Genomic DNA, 21389 nt, shown 5'->3' with positions numbered 1-21389 from the left:
TAGGCATGTTCACAACGTTTCACAATAACTTTGATATTGTCAAAAATATTTAACTGAAAACTGAATGCAAAATAAATCACACAATATTTTCACTTTACAGTTCAGTAACAGTGGAGTTGGAAACAAAGTGGACAACACTATTCATTAAACATTTATTAAATGTATTCAGATGAAAGTTTACATTTCACAAATTATTCATAAGCAGTGTTTTCAGAGCCCCCAGTTACACTGTTTTAATCAGAACACTAACATTACAGTGTAGAAAAACAAGTCAAATCAAATGAAGTACATTTTTATTAAACGAAGTACAATCAAAACCGATCACGAAAGGTCAAAGCATCTGTGATGGAAACGAACTACAAAGCCCAAAATGCAATGCATCAAGTGGAAGGAGTCAGTCAGCTGGAGGAAATGGAGTAATCAAATCCATTTAAAACAGGTGATCGTGAGTGTTGAGTGTTTGTCTGCTGAATCGATGGTCAGAAGTTTGAACTGCCTGGAGATAGATGTTTAAAATCTGCAAAACAGGAAGAAACCAATGAGAGATGACTGTCTTAAGTAAGCTTCGTTTGCTGCGCTATGGAGGAGTGCCTGGGTTCTACAATTCCTGCAAGCTGCTCCTTTCCTCGTGGTGTCTGGGCCGTATGAAAGCTGAATTAGCAGACAGTAGGTGCTGTGAAGTAAAGCCGCTGACAATGAAACTACAAGCTTGAAGTCTACGGTGTTACAGAAGTTTCTCTGGCTGCACAGTGGACGAGTGTTCAGATGTTTGGTATGCCATTCGTTTAGGAGCTGTGTTTGAACTACGCCGGATTGGAACGCTGTAACTTTGAGTGAGTTTGTGCTGTTTCGGCTGGACTGCAAATCCCCTGATTGTGCATTGGACTCCAGGTAGGCCTTGAAAAGTTCATTATCTCCAATAAGTTAATTAATCATCAATGACTCTGGAAAAAGATGGGTCTACTGGACATCTAACTCTCTCTCACACACACACACACACACACACACACACACACACACATCAATCATTTCCACTTTAAACTCTTCATTTAAGAACACACTCATTCAAAAGAGTCATCAGAACTGTTGAGAGAACCTTCTGTAGATGAATGAATGTGATCTGAGTTGATGGGTTATGTTTGGTTCACTCATGGACTTGATGCACTGAAGTAATGTTATTGTGTGAAGATTTATTGATGTTGTCTTGAGTCATTGACCCGGGAATTATTCTCACTCATTTGAAAGACAAACGATCCCTTGATGCTGTCCTATATGGTGAATTAATTCATGAGATGGTTTTATTTATTTATGATATTTATTTATCTTCTGCAGGTTACATGTCCTTTATGCTACCCATTTGTAAACTCTGGTTATACTTTACTATTTTCAAAAGATAATAAAGATAGCGATTTCCTTACCTCATTTTGCCAGTATGTTTGCAGGACCTCGCAGAACACATCTGACCCTTCTTGTGTTCACAGCTTTTGTTCTCCTTTGACATGTCACGACTCAAATTTGCTCAAAATAAAAAAAAACTAACAGGCAAATATTAAATAATTCTGGACCGACTGAGTGGTCAGTTATAACGAGCAGCAGCTGAGCTCCGCCTCACTCACAGAAACAGACAATCGCGAATCATTTGAGTCGGTTCGGGAGTTCATAGCGGGATCGCGAATCATTTGACACATTTCGGGAGTTCAGAGCGGGATTCGCGAATCATTTGACACATTTCGGGAGTTCAGAGCGGGATTCGCGAATCATTTGACACATTTCGGGAGTTCAGAGCGGGATTCGCGAATCATTTGACACATTTCGGGAGTTCAGAGCGGGATTCGCGAATCATTTGACACATTTCGGGAGTTCTGCCATTTATATTTCAATTAATTTATCACAAAATACTACAATTAATACTTCTAAAGCGTCACTTTGGAAACTTAACAATTCTCTTCTTAAATTTGAAAAGGTTAAAGAGCAGATTGTTGAGTTAATCCAAACTTACTGGGAAAGAGCTGAATTAGAAAAATCTTATGGACGGAATTGGGAGCTTCTTAAATATGAATTAGGGAAATTCTTAAGAAAATTTGGAAGTAATATAGCAAAACAAAACAGATTAATTGAAGATGAAGTTCTTTCACAGCTTTCTTCTTTATCAGTTGGGGAACCATTGACAGAGACTCAAAACACTGAATACTCTAATCTACAGAATAGATTAGATGACCTGTACAGATCCAAAGCTAAGGGAGCATATGTTAGATCCAGGAAAAAATGGCTGGAAGAAGGAGAACAGAACTCAGCCTATTTCTTTAGGTTGGAAAGATCCAATGCTATGAATGTCTCTATAGATCGTCTCCAAACAAATGATAGAGTTCTTGATAATCCTAAAGAAATAGCTACTTATTGTTCCAAATTCTATAATAACTTATATACATCAAGATATTGTGATAATTCAGCCAAATTGTTTTTTGATTCTGTCAATCAAATTAAAGTTATTTCATTAGACGAAAAAGAAGCTTGTGATGGTGATATAGCTCAATCAGAAATTGAACAGGCAATTAAGAATTTAAAACATAATAAAAGTCCAGGCAGTGATGGTCTAACCGCTGAGCTATATAAGATGTTTGTTAAAAATGTATCCCCTTTCTTATTAAAAGTGTTCGAAGAAAGTCTTGAATTGGAAGCACTTCCACCAACCATGACACAAGGAGTCATCACCCTGATACCCAAACCCAACAAAGATAAAGAGTGTCTAGAAAACTGGCGGCCAATCACCCTCTTAAATAATGATTACAAAATTTTAGCTTCAGTTTTAGCAATAAGAATTAGAGACGTCCTTAACTCTATTATCGATGAATCGCAATCAGGTTTTATGGAGAAACGTCATATTACAAATAACATAAGATTAATCTTAGATCTTCTAGATTACGAGAATCTCATTCCTAATAACAGTTTCATGCTTTTCTTAGACTTCTACAAAGCCTTTGATTCGCTTGAGCACAAGTTCATATTTCAAGCTCTTGACAAATTTGGGTTTGGAGATCATTTCTGCAAAGCCATCAGGACATTATACAGAAATAATAATAGTGTTATTAAGTTAAAATTTGGAACCTCACCAAGATTCAATTTGTCACGTGGAGTAAGACAAGGCTGTCCTATATCTCCATATTTATTCTTACTTGCCTCTCAGTTTTTAGCTCTGCATATCTCTACTAATAATTTGCGAGGTATCACAATTGACGATAGACAAATTATTATTAGCCAGCTGGCTGATGACACTACTTTATTTCTGAATGACGCCTCTCAGATACCTTTAGCTCTAAAATTGATTGAGTCCTTTTCCAGAGCTTCAGGTCTCTGCTTAAATATCAACAAGTGTGAGTTAATGTCAATCAAACGCTGTGATCTTCCATTTATTTGTAACATTCCTGTGAAAGATCAAGTTACATACTTAGGAATTTTAATTAATAAAGACCAAAAAACAAGATGTAAAATAAATTTCGACCCTTTAATAGTGAAAACCCAAAGAAAACTCAACTCGTGGCTGCAGAGAGATTTGTCAATAAGAGGAAGAATTTTACTCTCTAAAGCCGAAGGATTGTCTCGACTGACTTATGCTGCTCTTTCCTTGGAGGTTGATAAAGGAACATTGAAAAAAATTGATAGCATGTTAAACAATTTTGTTTGGAAAAATAAAACTCACTATATTAAGAAATCTGTAATAATGAACCAAACTAAATGGGGGGGACTGGATTTTGTAGATTTTACTACCCTAAATAATACTTTTAAAATTAATTGGCTCAAGAATTTTCTTAAAAATCCCCGCTCACTTTGGAATATTATCCCTTTTTATATTTTCTCTAAAGTTGGTGGCCTGAATTTCCTTTTACTTTGTAATTATAATGTTTTAAAAATCCCTATCAAACTTTCTAATTTCCATAAGCAGATGCTCTTGGCCTGGTCCTTAATATACAAACATAACTTTTCTCCGCACAGATATTATTTATGGAACAATAAGGATATTCTTTACAAGAATAAATCACTTTTCTTTGACAACTGGTTTGAAAACAATCTTCTTTTAGTTGGACAGCTTTTTAATTCACAAGGCAGACTTTACAATTACTCAGATTTCTCACAGAAATATAATATTCCTGTATCTGCTGATGAATAAGCTGTTGTTTTCAATGCCATTCCATCTGGTGTGTCTTTTCTGTTCCAAGGTACTACTTTTCCATGGCCATGTACTTACACTCTGAATTTAACTGACACAATGATCGGAAATGTTTGCTTTTCTGCAGATCAACAAAAAAATAACTATAAAATTAGAGCTCTTTTTCAGAGAGAGATAATAACAATTCCTTACATAATACCTTATTGGAATGGCATTGTGGAGAATATACCTTGGGAGAAAGTATGGACCTTGCCTCATAGATATCTGCTTACCAATAAAGTAAAAGAAATAACATTTAAGTTAATTCACAAATGTTACCCAACTAAAGCCTTTCTTAGGAAATATAAGTCAGACATTGACGTGAGTTGCTGTTTTTGTCATTCTCCTGAAGAAGACTTTATTCATTTATTTTGGCAATGCTCCTACACTGAAAAATTTTGGTCAGACTTTTTGGCATTTATTCAGTGTAATTTTGTAAGTGACTTCTCTTTTTGCTTTCATGATGCTTTCTTTGGATTGTTTGACTACTCAAAAGAGAATACTGGAAAATATTACATAATTAATTTATGTTTCCTATTAGCTAAATTTCACATTCATAAACAAAAGTTTACTGGCTCTAAACCTCTTTTTTCTTTATTCAAATTGGACTTAGACAAGTATGTGGAAACTATCCGAAGTTCTGTTAATTTGAAAGCTATGAAAACAGTCTCTTTATATTCGTCCTTTGTGTCCTCTTAAGATGTAGTTTTATTACCTCGTTTTTCTTGTTGTTACCCTGGCATAACAAACAAATCTGTGTGTATTGTTGTTTTTGTTTTTTGTCTTTATTATTTTAAGTGTACTGTATGTTTGTATTGTTTAATAAAAAAAAAAAAAAAAAAAAAACATTTCGGGAGTTCAGAGCGGGATTCGCGAATCAATTCATTTCGGGAGTTCATAGCGGGATTCGCGAATCATTTGACAGTTCGGGAGTTCAGAGCGGGATTCGCGAATCAATTCAGTTCGGGAGTTCAGAGCGGGATTCGCGAATCAATTCAGTTCGGGAGTTCAGAGCGGGATTCGCGAATCATTTGACATAGTTCGGGATTTGTAGCGGGTTTGCAAATCATTTGAGTAAGTTCGGGCGTTCGTAGTCATAGATATCAGATAGGTAGATGCTCTATCGAAGCTACGGCACGAACGAGCCGTGGAGCCGCCATCTTGGATCGGTCGCCAGCTCCACTCAGTGTAACTTGTTTGCCAGGTGCCATGAGCTGTCAGCGCATTAAATTAATCATATCTCACTGAATACCTCACTGATTTTGACGCGGGTTTTTTTTGCTGGTCATTCATGCAGTTATGATACAGGACACATGGTTCAGTGTATTTTAATATTCATAATAGGCTTTACAGTTACATATTCCCAGATAGCACAGGTACGTCGCGGGGACGTCTGTGCGATGTATGCTTTTGCATCTGGGAGACGTCGTTTTTAGGGCGTTTGCTCATCTGGAAGACGTCGCATAGACGTCTTTTTCCGATGTTCCAGCGATCTCCGGGAGACGTATTACAGACGTTTAATATTTGAATGTTACGTCTATTAGACATCTGATTTACATAGCATAGACGTCGTTCTTAATTGTACGATTTTATACGTTCCTTCATATTTCCTTTTATTGATCACAGCTTTAGTTACACTGATTATGCATGCATCTTCACATATGAGAAAAGTATAATAACTAACCCCAAGTATTTTCCACTCAGAATGAAAGAACACAACATGCTGTTGAATGATTTGTATCCTTTTATTAACAGTGAATGAAAATAAGCAGTCGTTTATGTTATTATTATTATTATTATTTTAATCCTGAACCAACCAACCAAACAACAAAAAATCAAGTTGACTAACAAGGCATTCTCCCTGGGGCCAAGCGGAGATAATCCTTAATGTGTTTTTCAGCCTCTGCTTCAGTTGGCGACGGAAGCACGGGATTCTTCATAGCTGCTCCTGCATGTTAAAAGGTAAAACTTAAATAAGTTTAACAAATAAAACTTTTTTCACTTATTGTTTAATTAAATCCTCAAAATATGTTTTTTTTTTTAAACTGGGCTGTTATGAATTTAGACAATGATAAGCAAACTATAAAAAATGATTGCAACATCCGTCCTTCCCTAAAGCTATAATGTCTGTATCAGTATCAATTAAATTAATTATTCTATTAGTCATGTAAGATAAATGCATGCCGATCCAAACAAATCCATTTAAGAATTATGCATTAACTGCGCAAAATAATGTAAAATAAGACATTTATTTAGTCTTATGTCTGTTTAATTGTTCATATGATCCCGATGCGAGTTACTAGCTGAGAATGATTAGCCTGCCTTAATATTATCTAATTAATATAAATAATTGATGTGCAATTAATGTTTGTCTACTGTTTTTAATGCCACTCAGCGTGATGTAGGCTAATATAACATACAAGTAGAACGTTTCATGTCTGTGCTTTCTATTTGATTGGTCACTGTTCATTTCCAGTGGTGCTGAAATTCTGCTTCAGTCATAAAAACTTTAAACTGGTACCGGTTTCAGGTTCTTTTAGAGTGACTCCCAGATTAGTGGAGACACAGCCTGAGTTGAATATTAATAATTTTATATCAAGTCTACTTCGAAAACTGGGCTGGTCAGATTCAAGGAATCGACTCTTTTGGAGTCGACTCCTCATCAGTACTGCGCATGTGCTTACAAATCATCACATCGACGCGCACGTGGAAGTGATCGCCGCGGGAAAACTGAGGTACGTATCTAGATTCATTGTCATTAATATGTGTGGTGTACGTTTGATTTTTATATAAAGTAAATTAAACAGATAAGTATTAGATTAATATTGACGAATAGTTGTTTCTGTGGTTTAGTCAAGTGGCGGTAACAGCTGATTTTGTGGTTCATCAACAGTTCTTCGTCACAGCCTAACTGTTAATCGTAAAACAAAAGTTAACATTTCTAAAACGCTCTTGTGAGTGTGAAACCGCGTTTTACACTGTTAAAACGGCATGTATCTGCTGGTAGGAACATGCATAATATATATTATGTTTTGTAGGCCTAATAATCTGTATGAAAAGCTCACGAGGGGTAATCGTGCTTTAACGAACAACGTATGATTTTAATAATGCATTGATGCATGCATTGATTCATGCTGAAATTAACATTAAGATTAATAAATTATGTAGAAGTATTGTTAATTCTTAGTTCATGTTAACTAATGTTAACTAATGAACCTTAATTTAAAGTGTTCCCGGTACACTGTGCATTGGAAAACATTTTGGACGTAATTTACCTATTAGGAGTGCTCCTATGTTTGTTTTCCTGATCCCTCGCTTTTCTCCCCTACCACACCAGTTTAGCTGTTTGGCTACAGGACCAAACACCTTGGAGCATATTCTCCATATTGTTTTCTTCAGTGTGTGTCCTCCACTGATGGATAACCTGTTCACCTTAAAAATAAAAACACATTTCAAAACATTATAGACAATGCCCAAACATTATGGTCCTGTTTCACAGACCGAGCTGAGTAGTTACTCACAAATTGTAATCTGTTTCTGATTCCAAATTACATTAGAAAATTGTAGTTAGCAATGAAATCCATTACATTACACGTTTTAAATAATGTAATCAGATGAGTTTGGTCAAAAGTAATCTAAAAGTAGTCTATCAAATTTAAATAGGATATTTAAAGTACCATATGACATAAAAATACAAAGAGTAAATATATTTTAATTGTTGTTATTTATAGTATGAAATGCATTAAATAATATATTATGTCAAGTTTTCTCAAACTGGTGTTTGTGAATGAACTGTAGGAGGCTTGTGAGTTCAATTAATGAGAAGCTAATAATTATTTAAATCACAAAAAGATTTTAAATTAAAATAAAGCATTTAAAAAAAAAAGTTTAATTTGTTTACCTGCATGTCATGTGAGCATAACCAGTGTCGCAGAACCAAAGAACATAGAAATGTGACAATTATTAAAAATATATATATTTTAAAATCTCATGAGTACTTTTAAATAAATATATTAGGTGATCAGACGACACAATTTTTTTTTGTAAAAATCAATGTGTTGATGCAGATGCTATGTTCTTAAACATTAATAATCGAATGTATAATAATCTATTACTATATTGTAAATATTTAATCATGTAATCCATAAAAAGTAACTGTAGTCTGATTATGAGTTTTATAAAATGTAATTTTATATAATTACAAGTTCTTTATTTACTAGAATCTGTTTACGTAATCCAGATTACATGTAATCAGTTACTACTGAGCTCAGAACAGGGATTAGTTTAAATCAGGACTATAGGTCCTAGTTTTGCTTTTATAAAAATGCTGCATGTGTGCATCTTGAGATGAAACAATGGCACTGACATATTGTACGAAATGTTATTTTGAGTTAAGACAGCTCACACATGCATTTTAGTCTGGGACTAGCCTTAAGCCTGGTCTGTGAAACCGGGTATATAATAGATATTATTTACTTCATTGCAACTGTTAAACCTTCAAATGGCAATGATTTTTACCATCTTTTGCATCATTGCTTTCTCTGATAATTTTCTTTCCAGTTTGTCTAGTTCCTCCATGGTTGTGAGAGGAAAGACCTCATCCTCGCTGTCCACCACTGGAGCACTGGAACGGTTGTTTGCTGCAAGGGACTGGACCACTGAAGTCAGATGATTGATCTTCATGTCCAGTTCATTAAGTGCCTCCAGAATTGTCCTCTCAACAGCTGCAACACAGTAAGTTTATCTGGGAGAGTATTTTAATTGAACTATAAGATGTATAATTTTACAAATTTAGCACTTCAATTTAACGTACGTGTACATTGATTAGTGATGCAGCTCCATCGTCTCACACCAGAAGCACCTGCAAGCACATAAAGCTCTTAAATGTGATTAAACTAACACGTCATGAAAAATTTAGTTTCTGAAGATATGGCTACATGCTTAAAGCCTTAGGCTGATGATACACATACTTTTTGAGCAACGATGCTGTCAACAGGCAAAAAAAAAAATTACAAATGACTTACTATTTGTTCTTGGCTGGTGAGTACTTGAGGATCTTTGTTCAGAGATTGTGTTCTCTGATGGATTGTACAGAAAATGTAATGTTAATAAACCTAGTGTTATTAATTTGCAGTGTATGTGTTTACTGCATGTGTTTATGAATGTTCTTTTACCTTGAAAGTTAGATGGGTGTTCATCCAAAGCATCTTCTTGCTCATTTTCATTGGACAAGCTCACTGGAACAGCTGGAGTTAAGAAAGGTGAAGTTGGTAAGTTGTATTTGCTACATTGACAGTGCATGACACTGATACAATATGGGCTAGATTTACTAACAGCTTGCACCAGCACAAACCTTCTTTTGGTGTTAAAATAGTACTGTCAGGATTTACTAAAGAGGCGCAGTAAAGTATTAGTGCTGAAAAAGATGTGGACAGTTGTTTTTGCGTTTAACCTTGAATATGCATTTGTAGTAGTTTTCCTTTGAGACATAAAATTTACGGGAGGTGAGTATTAAGATGAATAACGCAATGATTTAATAACATTTGTGCTCTTCAAATTATTTGTATTTGCTATATTTTTAATGCCCAAAAAAGGCACTTCTTAAAGCAGGTGGTAATTTGCGCTGGACTTGGTAGATTGCACTGGTTATTGTGGGAATGATCTGGCTTCGTCTGTTCTGTAAAGTTTGCATTGTCAGTAAATCGCATGCATAATTTTCCCTCCCATCGGCAAATTTATGGAATTGTGCTCTAATGCTAATTTGGCCTGTTTAGTAAATCTGGCTCAAGGGCTCCTAAAGGGGTCATATAATGTGATTTCTATTTTTCCTTTTCTTCAGTGTGTTATGTAGGTATTTGTACATGTATAAGATCTACAGAGTTACAAAGCTTAAAGTCTCCCACTAAAGGATTTATTCTATCTAAAAGATAAGGCTGATCCAGACCATGCTAAACGGCTCATTCAAACACGCCCCTACACATCTACGTCAAGATGTGGAAATATTTGCGTAATGCCGCCCAAATGTTCACTCAAAAAAAAAGGTGTGGTTTCAGGAACCGCAGTTAGTGTTAAAGCAGTCATGTCAGGGAGACGCTTTGTGTTTCTAAGCAAAAGCTCTTTATGTGGCCTTCCGAAAGTATATGCAATGAGGAATCATTGTTAAGATTTATTTACAACAGAACAGCCCAGATGTTCAAATTTGTACAACACATTTAATGGATGACAGTTTTGTGAACCTAGGAGAGTACAAGGCTGGCTGTGCGCTATTTCAAAAAAAAAAAAAAAAAAGGTAAATTCCGACTTTGCTATGACAATCTTTGCAACGATTGTATAGTAAAATGCGCTACACAAATAAACTTGAATTGAATCTGGTGCTTATTCTGAATCAGCTACTTTAAGTATGTTTTCTTAATAGTTTAAGTGTTTGCTATTGACTGTTCAAATGCAGAGTTTTGCGCAGCGTAGAGTAACATGTTGTGTGATTACGTGTGTGTGTGAGGGTAACATCACAGCAGAGTAAACAGACTGTCAGAAATCATAGCACATAAGCTGTCTTAACCGTGGCTTGTGTACTGCATCATCACTGTGTCTGTCACGTGACTCTGTTCCCCTTTCGGGCTTGAACTGATGGTAAAACGAAGGACATTATTAACAGTCTTGATATTTACTTTGAAAGATGAAGCTTGCAATTATGGAAAGGGGCGTTGCATTTCCGACGAGTGCTTGCGATGTTCGGCCAATAACAATGCATTGGGTCAGTTGGCCATTCAGAGCAGCGTGTGCTTGACGGAAGGAGGGACTTTGTTGAAAATGACGTTTTTGAGAGAGGCGGGACATAGAGGAACTACAATAATGTACAGTATTTGAAAAATGTTTTCATGTCAACATATTCTGTTACACCAAATATACAAAATAATGGTCTTTAAAATAGCATATGACCCCTTTTAGTGATACCCTAGTAATGACTGAAATTGACTTTTTTTATTTTTTTTACTTTGCATTCTTCCTTGTTGTGTGGTTGATAGTCTTTGGTCTTGAGAGAGTCTTAAGGCAGAGAATTTGTTCTCTAATTAGAAAAAGTGAAAAAAACTGTATTAGGTTGTGTTAGGCCATGACTCATTTGCAATTGTGTTTTTGATTTCCTCCATATACTAATGAATGTTTTTTACCTTGAGTGATAGATGGGTGTTCTTCCCAAGTTTCCAGCTGGCGGTCTGAATGAGAGAAGCTCATTAACATTACACAAGGTACTCATTCTGCTGCTTCAACTGAATTGTGCTCTCTATTTCTTTGTATTTTAGCTTATTTAGCTTTAAATTTTTTGCTTTAAACAAGCACATTTTCTATAGTAAACCTAGATGAAATCCTACAGTATTTACCAAAAGTGAGTCATACAACTTACGCTGTGTTCTTTCTTGCTTGGAACTTGAAGGTCTCAGCAAAGAAAATGCATTCTCTGACAGATTGTACATAACATGCTGAATTACCTTATGTGTGTACAGTAATTGTCCTTTTTGTTTTCTTTTACCAAATACTAATTGTTTTTTTGTTTTTTTTACCTTGAATGTCAGGTGAGTGTCCACCCCAATGATCTTGTGGCTCATCTGCCTGGGAGAAGCTCACGGGAACATCTGGAGCTGACAATGATGGAACTGGTAAATTTAAATAATTTTACATGACACATTCATTTTAATGGCTGGTTTTTATTCATTAAAGGAATAAAAATATGATCAGAAAATCAACTTGAATAATAAGTTTACAAACTGCATGTCATCTATTTATTCAGCAATCGGAAACTTGACCCACCCTGTTATGGAGTCAGGCTTTTGAGTTGTCATAAATGCTGTGAATTTACAGCTTTTACATTGTGTTTACAGTACTCATGTAGAGCCTGTTACCTTGACAGCTGGGGAAAGTCTCAAAACGGGCCTGCTCTGGCTTCTCCATGGCCCTTTGGTGGTGATTAACAAGTGCTGTTGAAAGAATTGGTATGTAGATGTTATGTCTGCCTCACAAAACAAGATTTTGTACTACACAAAGCCTTACTAAAGCTTGAGATTGCTATCACTTCTAATTGGCAACCAAATGTTTATTATTAAATCATCATTAGTATGTAAATCCTCAAGTTATGAATGTAATGATAGTAGTTCTGTCCAAACTGTTAAAATGGCAACAGAATTGGGTGAAGCTGAAAAAGAAAAGTGATGTAAACCAACAAATCACGAGAGCCTGTGCTATACATAGATCTTACCATGGCTAAGGAACATTCTTGAGCATGGAACAAAACATCCACAAATATCAGTTTTCTCAATTTAAAACTCACAATTGCTGAAAGAGTTCACTGCTTTGCTTGTTGTAAGCAGAGGTCGTACAACAGGACCTGAAAAAGAATAGCACTCAGCAGTCACACACTATTATGCCTTAGTCATTTAACTGTTTTATTGTATTTTTACCTTTTGTCTTGATGTATTTTAGAGGTGCTGGAGGTTTTGGTGCAGGCGGGACTTTTGGTGCGGGCTGGATTTTTGGTGTAGGTGGATTTTTGTCTCTATTCATTTTAACTTTTTTGTTGGGGGTTTCATGAAGCTCATCATCTGATGAGAATGTTTTCTTTCTAAGAGCAAAATCAGGGAATTAGATTATTTTACAAAAATGGATTCTATAGGTAATAAACTAGCATGTTTGTCAATTTAAAAAAAATGAATGTGGCAAAAAAATTGGCAAAATTGACCCTTTGCAGAAAGTTTGATTGACATGCAGGCTGACCATTCATATCGCAAAATCTGTGATTTTAGTCTGACAATTAAACCAGACCGGAGATAAATGACCGGATTAACGTTGGTGGACTAAAATAATTTTAGTATAGACTTTGTTAAATAGGGGTGCACGATATATATCGGCCGATGATTAATGCACATCTCTTCAGTAAAGCTGGTTCTCTAATCAGCGGTAAATTTCATCAGTAGCGTGATTTCACATAGAGCAGCTGTTACTACACAGAGCCATGGTTCACAGACAAGCTGCGCAAATCCAAGTTCATTATATGCTAGGATTTGCACAGCATGTCTGTGATCAACGGCTCTGTTTAGTAACAGCTGCTCTATGTGAAATCACGCACCTGATGGAATTAGAATATTTATGTTTGTTCACATTTGTTTCTTTGTGTGTGCTGTTGCGCTTATAGTTTTGATTTCTCCACGAGTCAGACAGGCTGTACGAGCCTCAACTTATGTGACCTTAATCAGAGTTTACACTAAAAGTAATACAATCGGAGTCATTCTAGCCAAAGTTTCCATGCTGCCCTAGTTATTGTTTATTCAAATTTTAATGAGGTTAATTGTCCTGTCGGTCAAGTACAATTCTTTCACTTGCCCCTTCACAAAATCCACTTGTCCCGGACAAGCTGAAAAGCGTTAATGTCGAGCCTTGCATTAGAAACTGAACATGGCTGGTTACTAATTGTGAGTGAAAAGGTAGGGCTGAATTCAAGATTATAAGTAAATAACTTAAATTTATCTATGTTACTCACATAAACTTTCTATAGTTTCAGAAGACTGAATATTACTGTTTGTTGAAATTACTTTTCAATGTATCTTTTTAAAGTCAAATATGTATTTTTACAACTTACTTGTGAATTCTTTTTATAGAATTTTCAGATTCTGAGATGTCAGAAGTGTAGCATGCCCTTTTCCATTTTTTGGAAATGTTGTCAAATGATGCTGAAATGATCAAAGTATGTGAACTTAATTCATGAAAACATTAAGCTGTGGAATATCATGTATTAGTAATTTTGTCATCTGTTTTAATGTTTATTTAAAGTGTATTTTAACTTGCTTACCCGACTCATGTAGAATTCTGGCCTGATGCTTGGTCCAACCCTTATCTGGCTGTGGTGCCTCCATCAACCTGACACTCTTTAGTAACCGGTCCAAGTCTTTGTATGGAGGCCACCATGAGTGGCCATCTGAGTACCAGGACTTTGCTACAGGACCGGTACTCCCTTCTCCGGCAAACTCCACTATCAGGTACATGTTCTTTTTGTTGTTGTTTTATTTTAGCTGGAACAACCTAAAGCCCCATAAAGTGTAACGATTCTTATTACATTTCAGTTGTTCATATTCATGATTCAGTTACCCAAAATAAAAGTAGCAAGTCCAAAAAAAATAAAAAAATAAAAAATTAGTGTGTGTGTAAAAGAGGGACTGAAACAAAATTACGGTCATAAGGAACTAAGAAAGCTTTCGCCTCAATGTTCTCAAACTTGCAGAAATGTGTTGGTCCTGAGATGCCATGAACTAGATGAATACCAAGCTCTGAGGATGGAAGGGGATAATCAAAAAAAGGTTCATGATTGTTGAAGGTAGTGTAGGCCACGTAAATGTCATCCTTCGCTGAAATTATATTTTGCAGCTTTGCAACTTTCCCATCAATGTAAACATAACTGTTGGCCTGGTCCAGTTTAAGAGTGTAAGAGCAGGTTTTTATTTCTTTGTACTGTGAAGATCCATGAAAACATTCAGGTAGAGGGCCAGCCGTGTGTTGTTTCTTAATTTGTGTTTCGAAAATAGAAATGACGTGGAGGTTGAGTAATTAATGACAGATTTAACATTTTTGGGTGAACTATCCGTTTAAAAATGTGAATTCCTGGTATCAAAAATCAATTGTTATGATAAAACTGGCAAATCAGAGATCAGAGACTAGCAGGATGCTAGTATTTATGTATGTAAGAATCTCTTTAATGTCTTCATTAAGACATTACTAACATGCTGCATGATGTTGTAATTGATCTAAACCCAAATACTGAGTGGTCATTTAAAATATATACTTACAAAGTTAAAAGATGTTCTCAAGATGTGGCTCTTAAAAGAGCCGTTGTGGTGTATGTAGCTGCTGTAGACAAAAAAGAAGAACGCATACGAGTGAGATATGTCTGTACACATTAAAATGTTTTCACTTTCATCAGTGGTTATTGATTAATTAGGATGTTATGATGAATCTGGCAAATCAGATGCACAATGCTAGTTTTGTTTCCATTTCATTCATACATGCATTTAATAATTTTTTTTATTTTTATTCCTTTATGTATTCCTTTAATGTCTTCATTAAGACATTACTAACATGCTGTATGATGTTGTAATTGATCTAAACCCAAATACTGAGTGGTCATTTAAAATATATACTTACAAAGTCAAAGACGTTCTCAAGATGTGGCTCTTAAAAGAGCCGTTGTGGTGTATGTAGCTGCTGTAGACAAACAAGAAAAGAGAGAAAAAGAACAACGCATACGAGTGAGATGTATCTGTACACATTATGTTTTCACTTTCATCAGTGATTGATTAAACATGTTGTGATAAATCTGGCAAATTAGAAATGGCGTTGACTCCACTTACAACAATAAGACGGCAATCGACACTGAAAAAGAGAGAAGATAATTAATTTCACTGTAGTCTATTAAATCCCAAAGTTTATAGTCTCTGATGGATATGTATAATATTATTTAATAAAGCATGATAAGAAGAAGAATGCAAAGCAATGTTTCTGATGAGACCTTACAGCCCACTAACAAATAAGCCAAAGTAAAAATGCATTTTCATTCTTGAGAATCACCGATTTCTATAAAGGTGTCAAGGCTTATGAGTTTTATCTCTCTCTCTCTCTGTCTGTCTCTCTCTCGCTCTCTCTCTAAGTGCACGCGCCAGCGTGTGTTAGAGAAAGGGTTTACGCGCTCGCGGTTAAACCTGACAAGTGACAACGCACTACTTTCCATACAATTGTGAATAATGAAGATATTATTAAGAATAATTGTATGATTGGTCTCTTTTAAAGTAATGTTAACATGACATAACTCTAAAATGAAAGAGCGTCTCTCAAACGGAGCGGATTGGCTCTATCAGCAATGACGTCACACGGATGTAACGGCATTTCGGTGTTTAACGGCGCTGATGAGCGGCCTGTAACTATATATTAAACGACGGAAAATCGTCTTCGTGAAATGTGATACAATTAACGGAAAAGAAAAATTTCTATAAGTCCAATTTTTACTACAATTTAACTGGTTTCATGAGTTAAAACGTCTGCTATTTATTTTAGTAGTATAACCCTCAGAAAAACGAACTGTTCCCTCAGACGGATTGTTATTATAATTACAATTTATTACTTTCTTTCTTCATAGTTTTAAATGTCATTTACTTTTGTTGTCGGTCCATACTTTTAAAAAGTCATTTAACTAAATGGGTTAAGTAAAAAGTAATTTACCTCAGGAAAACGCACTGCTGGGGATGTCACTCAAAGTTGAGTCAGGCTGTGCGCGCGGTGGGCACAGACCCCTGCTTATATAGGACCGCTGCCCGGTTTCGCGGGCTTGGCACGCGAGTAAGAATTTAAGTTTTAAGAAAAATAATTATTTTCATTTTTTTATATATGTTTTATGTACAATGATATAATGACACACAGCGTTAACTTTGCATTAAACATAATAATAATAATAATAATAATAATAGTGTTTTCCTATTATATTCAAAGCAATGGTGTTACCAAAAATATAAGCCATATAATTTTTTGTTTTGTTTTACTTCTTTATTTTCTTCCCAGACTGAGAGTTCCTTTTTTTATTATTATAAATTGGGCAACCCCATAGGTGGCGATGTACGCGCGCGAGTCGCCAATGAGCCAAGGGATGAAGAAGTCCTCAGGGCAAGATGTGGTGGAGTGATGGTTGAGAGGTAAAGTATGAAAGGTGGAAATGTATAGATTTATGATAGTATGTTTGTCATTGGTGAGATTGTTGAAAGGTTTTTAATAGTGAACTAATTTTAAACAGTTTTAACCGACCATATGTTGAAGCAACGCGTTTTGGAACCAACCGCGGTGCATGTTCAGTTAGCAACAAACAAATTTGATCCCAAATCAACTGCGATACACGTCACGTTAAACGCATGGCAAAATAAAAAAAAACAAAGAATATTATTTTATGTTCTATAATTGTTAGAAATGTAAATGTATGCAATACTATAAATCCATAAAATTCCAAACCTTGTGACCTAAAGACATGCATGTGCACATTATGCACAAAGTTTTTCGCTCAGCCTTGTGCAATATAGAGAATAATCATAATAATAATGATATTTATTGCCTTTTGCTATAAAAGTGACATTTTCTTGAACATTTCTTAATGAAGACATTGAAGGGGTAATTTAAAAATAAAAACTAGCATCCTGCATCTCTGATTGCCAGATTTCTCATAACACGCATAAATATAAACAAAGAGACTCAAGTTATAGCTCTTAAAAAAACCTGTGTGTGTGTGATAATGTCATATAGTTAGTTCAAAATTGCTTTGATTTATAGGGATTTAATTTAGTGACTTTACCATTTGTTTTAATGATGTTTATTTACAGTGCAATCTATTCTGCTTACCCGACTCATGCAGACTTCTGTCCTGATGTTTGGCTGTAGTCCTTCCATCATCCAGTCTTTTGCAACCGGTCTATTTATGGAGACCACCATGATCTAATCTATACAGATCTAGTTGTCTCTTCTCCCACAAACTCCTCTTTCAGGTATATATTTTTTGTTGTTGTTGTTTGTTGTTGTTTCAACAATGTTGACTGTATTTTTGTATACCAAAACAACTTGGGGGTGTCAAACAAACTTCCATTGAGTCCCATTAGACCACTCAAGAAGAATTACCTCATATAACCAAGATTTGATGTTGTAAAGCAGATTTTGAGCGGATCTCCTTCATTCTGCAGCCAGCTCACCAGAACCTCTGGGTGCACCAGCTGTGGATATTACAGGCCAAACTTTGGGTGAGGATCTTTCTCCCACTGTTCACCACCAATCCTCTTCCTATATGTAAACAGTTGTTTAGCACACTGTTGTCTATATTTGAATGGGTAATTTTTAGGCTGCAACCAATTATCTTAATTAAATAATGTTCTAGATTAATTTGATAAAATGCCACATTTTTTCTTTATTTTTATTTTCCGCATCTACTTACAGATGTGAGTCTCAATGTTCTCTGCACACAACTGCTTACAATAGTGTTTCGATTGCTGTCTGTGTGAAAAAGTAACTATATGAACAAGTAACTAAAGTCAAGCAGTATTTAAATTGTATTTGTTTACAGAGGTATATGAAGTCACACTTGTCTGTGTGTGAATATGTTGTGCAGCACAAATCCATGAATGAATGTTCTTGAAGTGAGTTAAACTTCAACAGATATCCCCTGCTAAGGGAGTAGGGAGCAATGAACACTTTGTAGGGACCATGTCAATGGGAACACAGGTTATGCACAGAGCTCTCTTCTAACGAGCTGATTATCTGAATCAAAAAGAGAGACTTACAAAAATATGTAGAGCTGGTGGGCACGGGGACTGGAACTGAGAACCGCTGCTCTAATTAAAGGAAAGTAGTATAGTAAAGTATTATCAAAGATGGCGACATCCATACAATTAAAAGTCTTCTGTTAAATCTGAACCAGCAGCATCTTTTATAACTTGGAGTAGATAGGATTATTTGGGTCACATACAGAGTACAAAACTTGAAAGTAGCGGAGAAAATGCTTCAGTAAAGAAATATTATTTGCAGTTTGCTCTGACAGATGCTTTGACAGATGTGTGTGGACCTGAGTCATGTTTCTCCAGAGCACAACTTACATTTGATGGTAGAGTCCTTGTCTAATTTTGGAAATAATTGAAGAGAATAGGAGTGCAATGATTCTGACTACAATTTACGTTGTACTAAAATATTTATTTTAAATGTAGGTTTAATATTCTATGTTATATTTATGAGAGCATTAAATGTAAAGGAGTATACATGTAACTACTACAGTTACTACACGTAAAACAATTGCTATGTTAAATTTATTATTTTCAGAATATACGGGTATATTAACGTGAATGCATGTTCCCCATAACAGTTAACATTTAATGGGTGTTTTGTTTTTAGGATTTTTTATATGTTTTATGCTTTAAAATGGCAAGCAAAGAGTTTTTTTTTGTTTTACAATGTCATGTTTGTATTTTAACCCTTTTTTTGGCTAATGTGTAGCACAACTTACATAAATACATTCACTATATTTGTTTTCTTTGACTTCAGTTTTCACATTGTTTGGACGACAAAATCGGGAAGGATGTAGGGGCACACAGTTTGGGCACACATACACAGTTCATCTTTGGGTTTGTTGCTCTGTGCCGTTTGATTGTATGGTAGTCAGAACTTTGTTCAGTTTTATTCATTACTGTCAGCTTTCACAGCGATACTGCTTAATGAGCAATTATCTCTATCAAACATGGACCTTAAAGGGATGGTTCACCCAAAAACATTATTCAAATAAATATTGTGACAATCATGTTCATGAATCTGATTTCAGTGGCACAGCTGTGTAGTATCTAGTACAGAGGTCGTTGACAGTATTGTGTGCATTGTACATGATGTTCACTGCCCAGTATCGTATTATTGTTTACACAGTAAGTTTTCAGTAACATTATTTCCTTATAAAATGCTCTAACATTTTTTTCCTCCTCTTTTCTCCACCAGACACCCTAGGACAACATCCTTAGCACAGATCTACCTATAGCCCTCCATCATTCCCACATCCATCTTGCAACAGTTTCATTAACTGCAGTCCATAACCAGTTCACAGTCTACACCTTGTCCATTGCAAATGTTATGGATTATTCTAATAAAGATCTTTCTATTATTTTTTTTGAGACCGTTATTATGTACTCTGTTATGTTGTGAATAAAGTCAGCCCCCCCCCCCCACCTCGATGCTTTCAGCAGTTAATAGATTAAAGTGTGTCCTTAATGTTTTATTATTTAAAGATTGTTTTAAAGTTTATTACAGGCTCAGTTTATTTTTTTTCACTAGAAAATAAAGTGGAGTATTAACTGTCATAATCAAGTATGAGACTTTTGTCAGTATCATTAATTCTATGAGGCAATATGAATCAAATTAACATTTGTATAGGGTTTTCATCCGAAGGCTTCTTCCTTATTTAGTTAAACATCAAGGGTTTTCTATGCCTTTGTCACCTTTTACTTTCTCATTGGAAATTATGAGCATCATTATTTGGAAGAAAATAAGAATATGAAAATGGCTTTGATTTCAATGTATTGAATGGAATCAAAGAACCACACAAACCTTTGACCTTCACAAAGACATTGTATAAATTAAAGTGTTACTCAAATTATCAAGCTTGTAATGTTTGTGTTTGTGTTTAATGTGTGTTTATAGTTATGGTTGTATTTGTATTTTATTATAAATGCATTTGTCTAGTTGGACGCGAGCGGAGCGATGCAACGCAATAAGATAATCACTGATATCGCCTACACACACTGGAAGTGGGCGAATTGACAAATCACCGTCAGAAAAAAATATTCCTCTTTATATTTCTGGAATAGCTCTTTGCAACAATGGTCGCGTCTGTGTGACATTGTAGTGCTTTAAAAACTCTAGTTTTCCTCATTTATCTGCTTGCTCCGATCGGCGCTGCGTGGCAGCATGTAATTTGAAATGTTGAAGATTCGTCGTATAGACGTCGTATAGAGGTAAAGGAGACGGCTCATTAACAGCTAAAAACATTCGATCGAATGCGATGTTCACCAGATGCTACGATCTTTCATAGACGTCTCCGCGACGTACCTGTGCTATCTGGGATCTGACCCTTCTGCGAATCATTTGACTCAGTTCGCGAGTTCGTAGCGGGATCGCGAATCATTTGACTCAGTTCGCGAGTTCGTAGCGGGATCGCGAATCAATTGAGTCAGTTCGCGAGTTCGTAGCGGGATCGCGAATCAATTGATTCAGTTCGCGAGTTCATAGCGGGATCGCGAATCATTTGAGTCAGTTCGCGAGTTCGTAGCGGGATCGCGAATCAATTGAGTCAGTTTGCGAGTTCGTAGCGGGATCGCGAATCAATTGAGTCAGTTCGCGAGTTCATAGCGGGATCGCGAATCAATTGAGTCAGTTCGCGAGTTCGTAGCGGGATCGCGAATCAATTGAGTCAGTTCGCGAGTTCGTAGCGGGATCGCGAATCATTTGAGTCAGTTCGCGAGTTCATAGCGGGATCGCGAATCATTTGAGTCATTTCGCGAGTTCGTAGCGGGATCGCGAATCAATTGAGTCAGTTCGCGAGTTCATAGCGGGATCGCGAATCATTTGACTCAGTTCGCGAGTTCAT

General features: G+C 35.8%; 1 protein-coding gene and 1 long non-coding RNA gene across 11 annotated transcripts; one reads left to right on the top strand and one right to left on the bottom strand.

Moving 5' to 3' along the window:
* The first annotated feature begins 5646 nt into the window (after positions 1 to 5646).
* On the top strand, positions 5647 to 20399 carry LOC127943108 (uncharacterized). 8 transcript variants are annotated; one of them, XR_008149550.1, is made up of 14 exons: positions 5647 to 5941; positions 6105 to 6166; positions 8765 to 8938; positions 9387 to 9474; positions 11386 to 11451; positions 11776 to 11859; positions 12082 to 12192; positions 12680 to 12734; positions 13852 to 13937; positions 14056 to 14229; positions 16842 to 16926; positions 17602 to 17763; positions 17927 to 18012; positions 19745 to 20399. It is a non-coding gene; the product is annotated as an uncharacterized LOC127943108 (long non-coding RNA). The 8 variants fall into 8 exon arrangements; XR_008149552.1 differs by lacking the exons at positions 5647 to 5941; positions 6105 to 6166 and adding an exon at positions 6353 to 6939 and having other exon boundaries at positions 11380 to 11451; XR_008149553.1 differs by lacking the exons at positions 5647 to 5941; positions 6105 to 6166 and adding an exon at positions 6354 to 6939 and having other exon boundaries at positions 9438 to 9474; positions 11380 to 11451.
* Positions 6000 to 12172, bottom strand: LOC127943105 (uncharacterized). 3 transcript variants are annotated; one of them, XM_052539296.1, is made up of 10 exons: positions 12103 to 12172; positions 11764 to 11841; positions 11607 to 11660; positions 11374 to 11418; positions 9379 to 9450; positions 9229 to 9282; positions 9018 to 9065; positions 8723 to 8928; positions 7480 to 7636; positions 6000 to 6152 (listed from the first exon to the last, which is right to left on the bottom strand). In XM_052539296.1, exons 1-10 carry the CDS (start codon positions 12149 to 12151, stop codon positions 6049 to 6051), a joined length of 867 nt encoding a protein of 288 aa, XP_052395256.1. In that variant the 5' UTR covers positions 12152 to 12172; the 3' UTR covers positions 6000 to 6048. The 3 variants fall into 3 exon arrangements, with proteins under 3 accessions (XP_052395256.1, XP_052395257.1, XP_052395258.1); XM_052539297.1 differs by having other exon boundaries at positions 9024 to 9065; XM_052539298.1 differs by lacking the exon at positions 11607 to 11660.
* Positions 20400 to 21389: the final 990 nt, after the last annotated feature.

This window comes from Carassius gibelio, chromosome A22, assembly GCF_023724105.1.
Source record: "Carassius gibelio isolate Cgi1373 ecotype wild population from Czech Republic chromosome A22, carGib1.2-hapl.c, whole genome shotgun sequence".
NCBI classification, from domain to species: domain Eukaryota; kingdom Metazoa; phylum Chordata; class Actinopteri; order Cypriniformes; family Cyprinidae; genus Carassius; species Carassius gibelio.
This window is presented reverse-complemented; position numbering and strand designations above follow the sequence as displayed.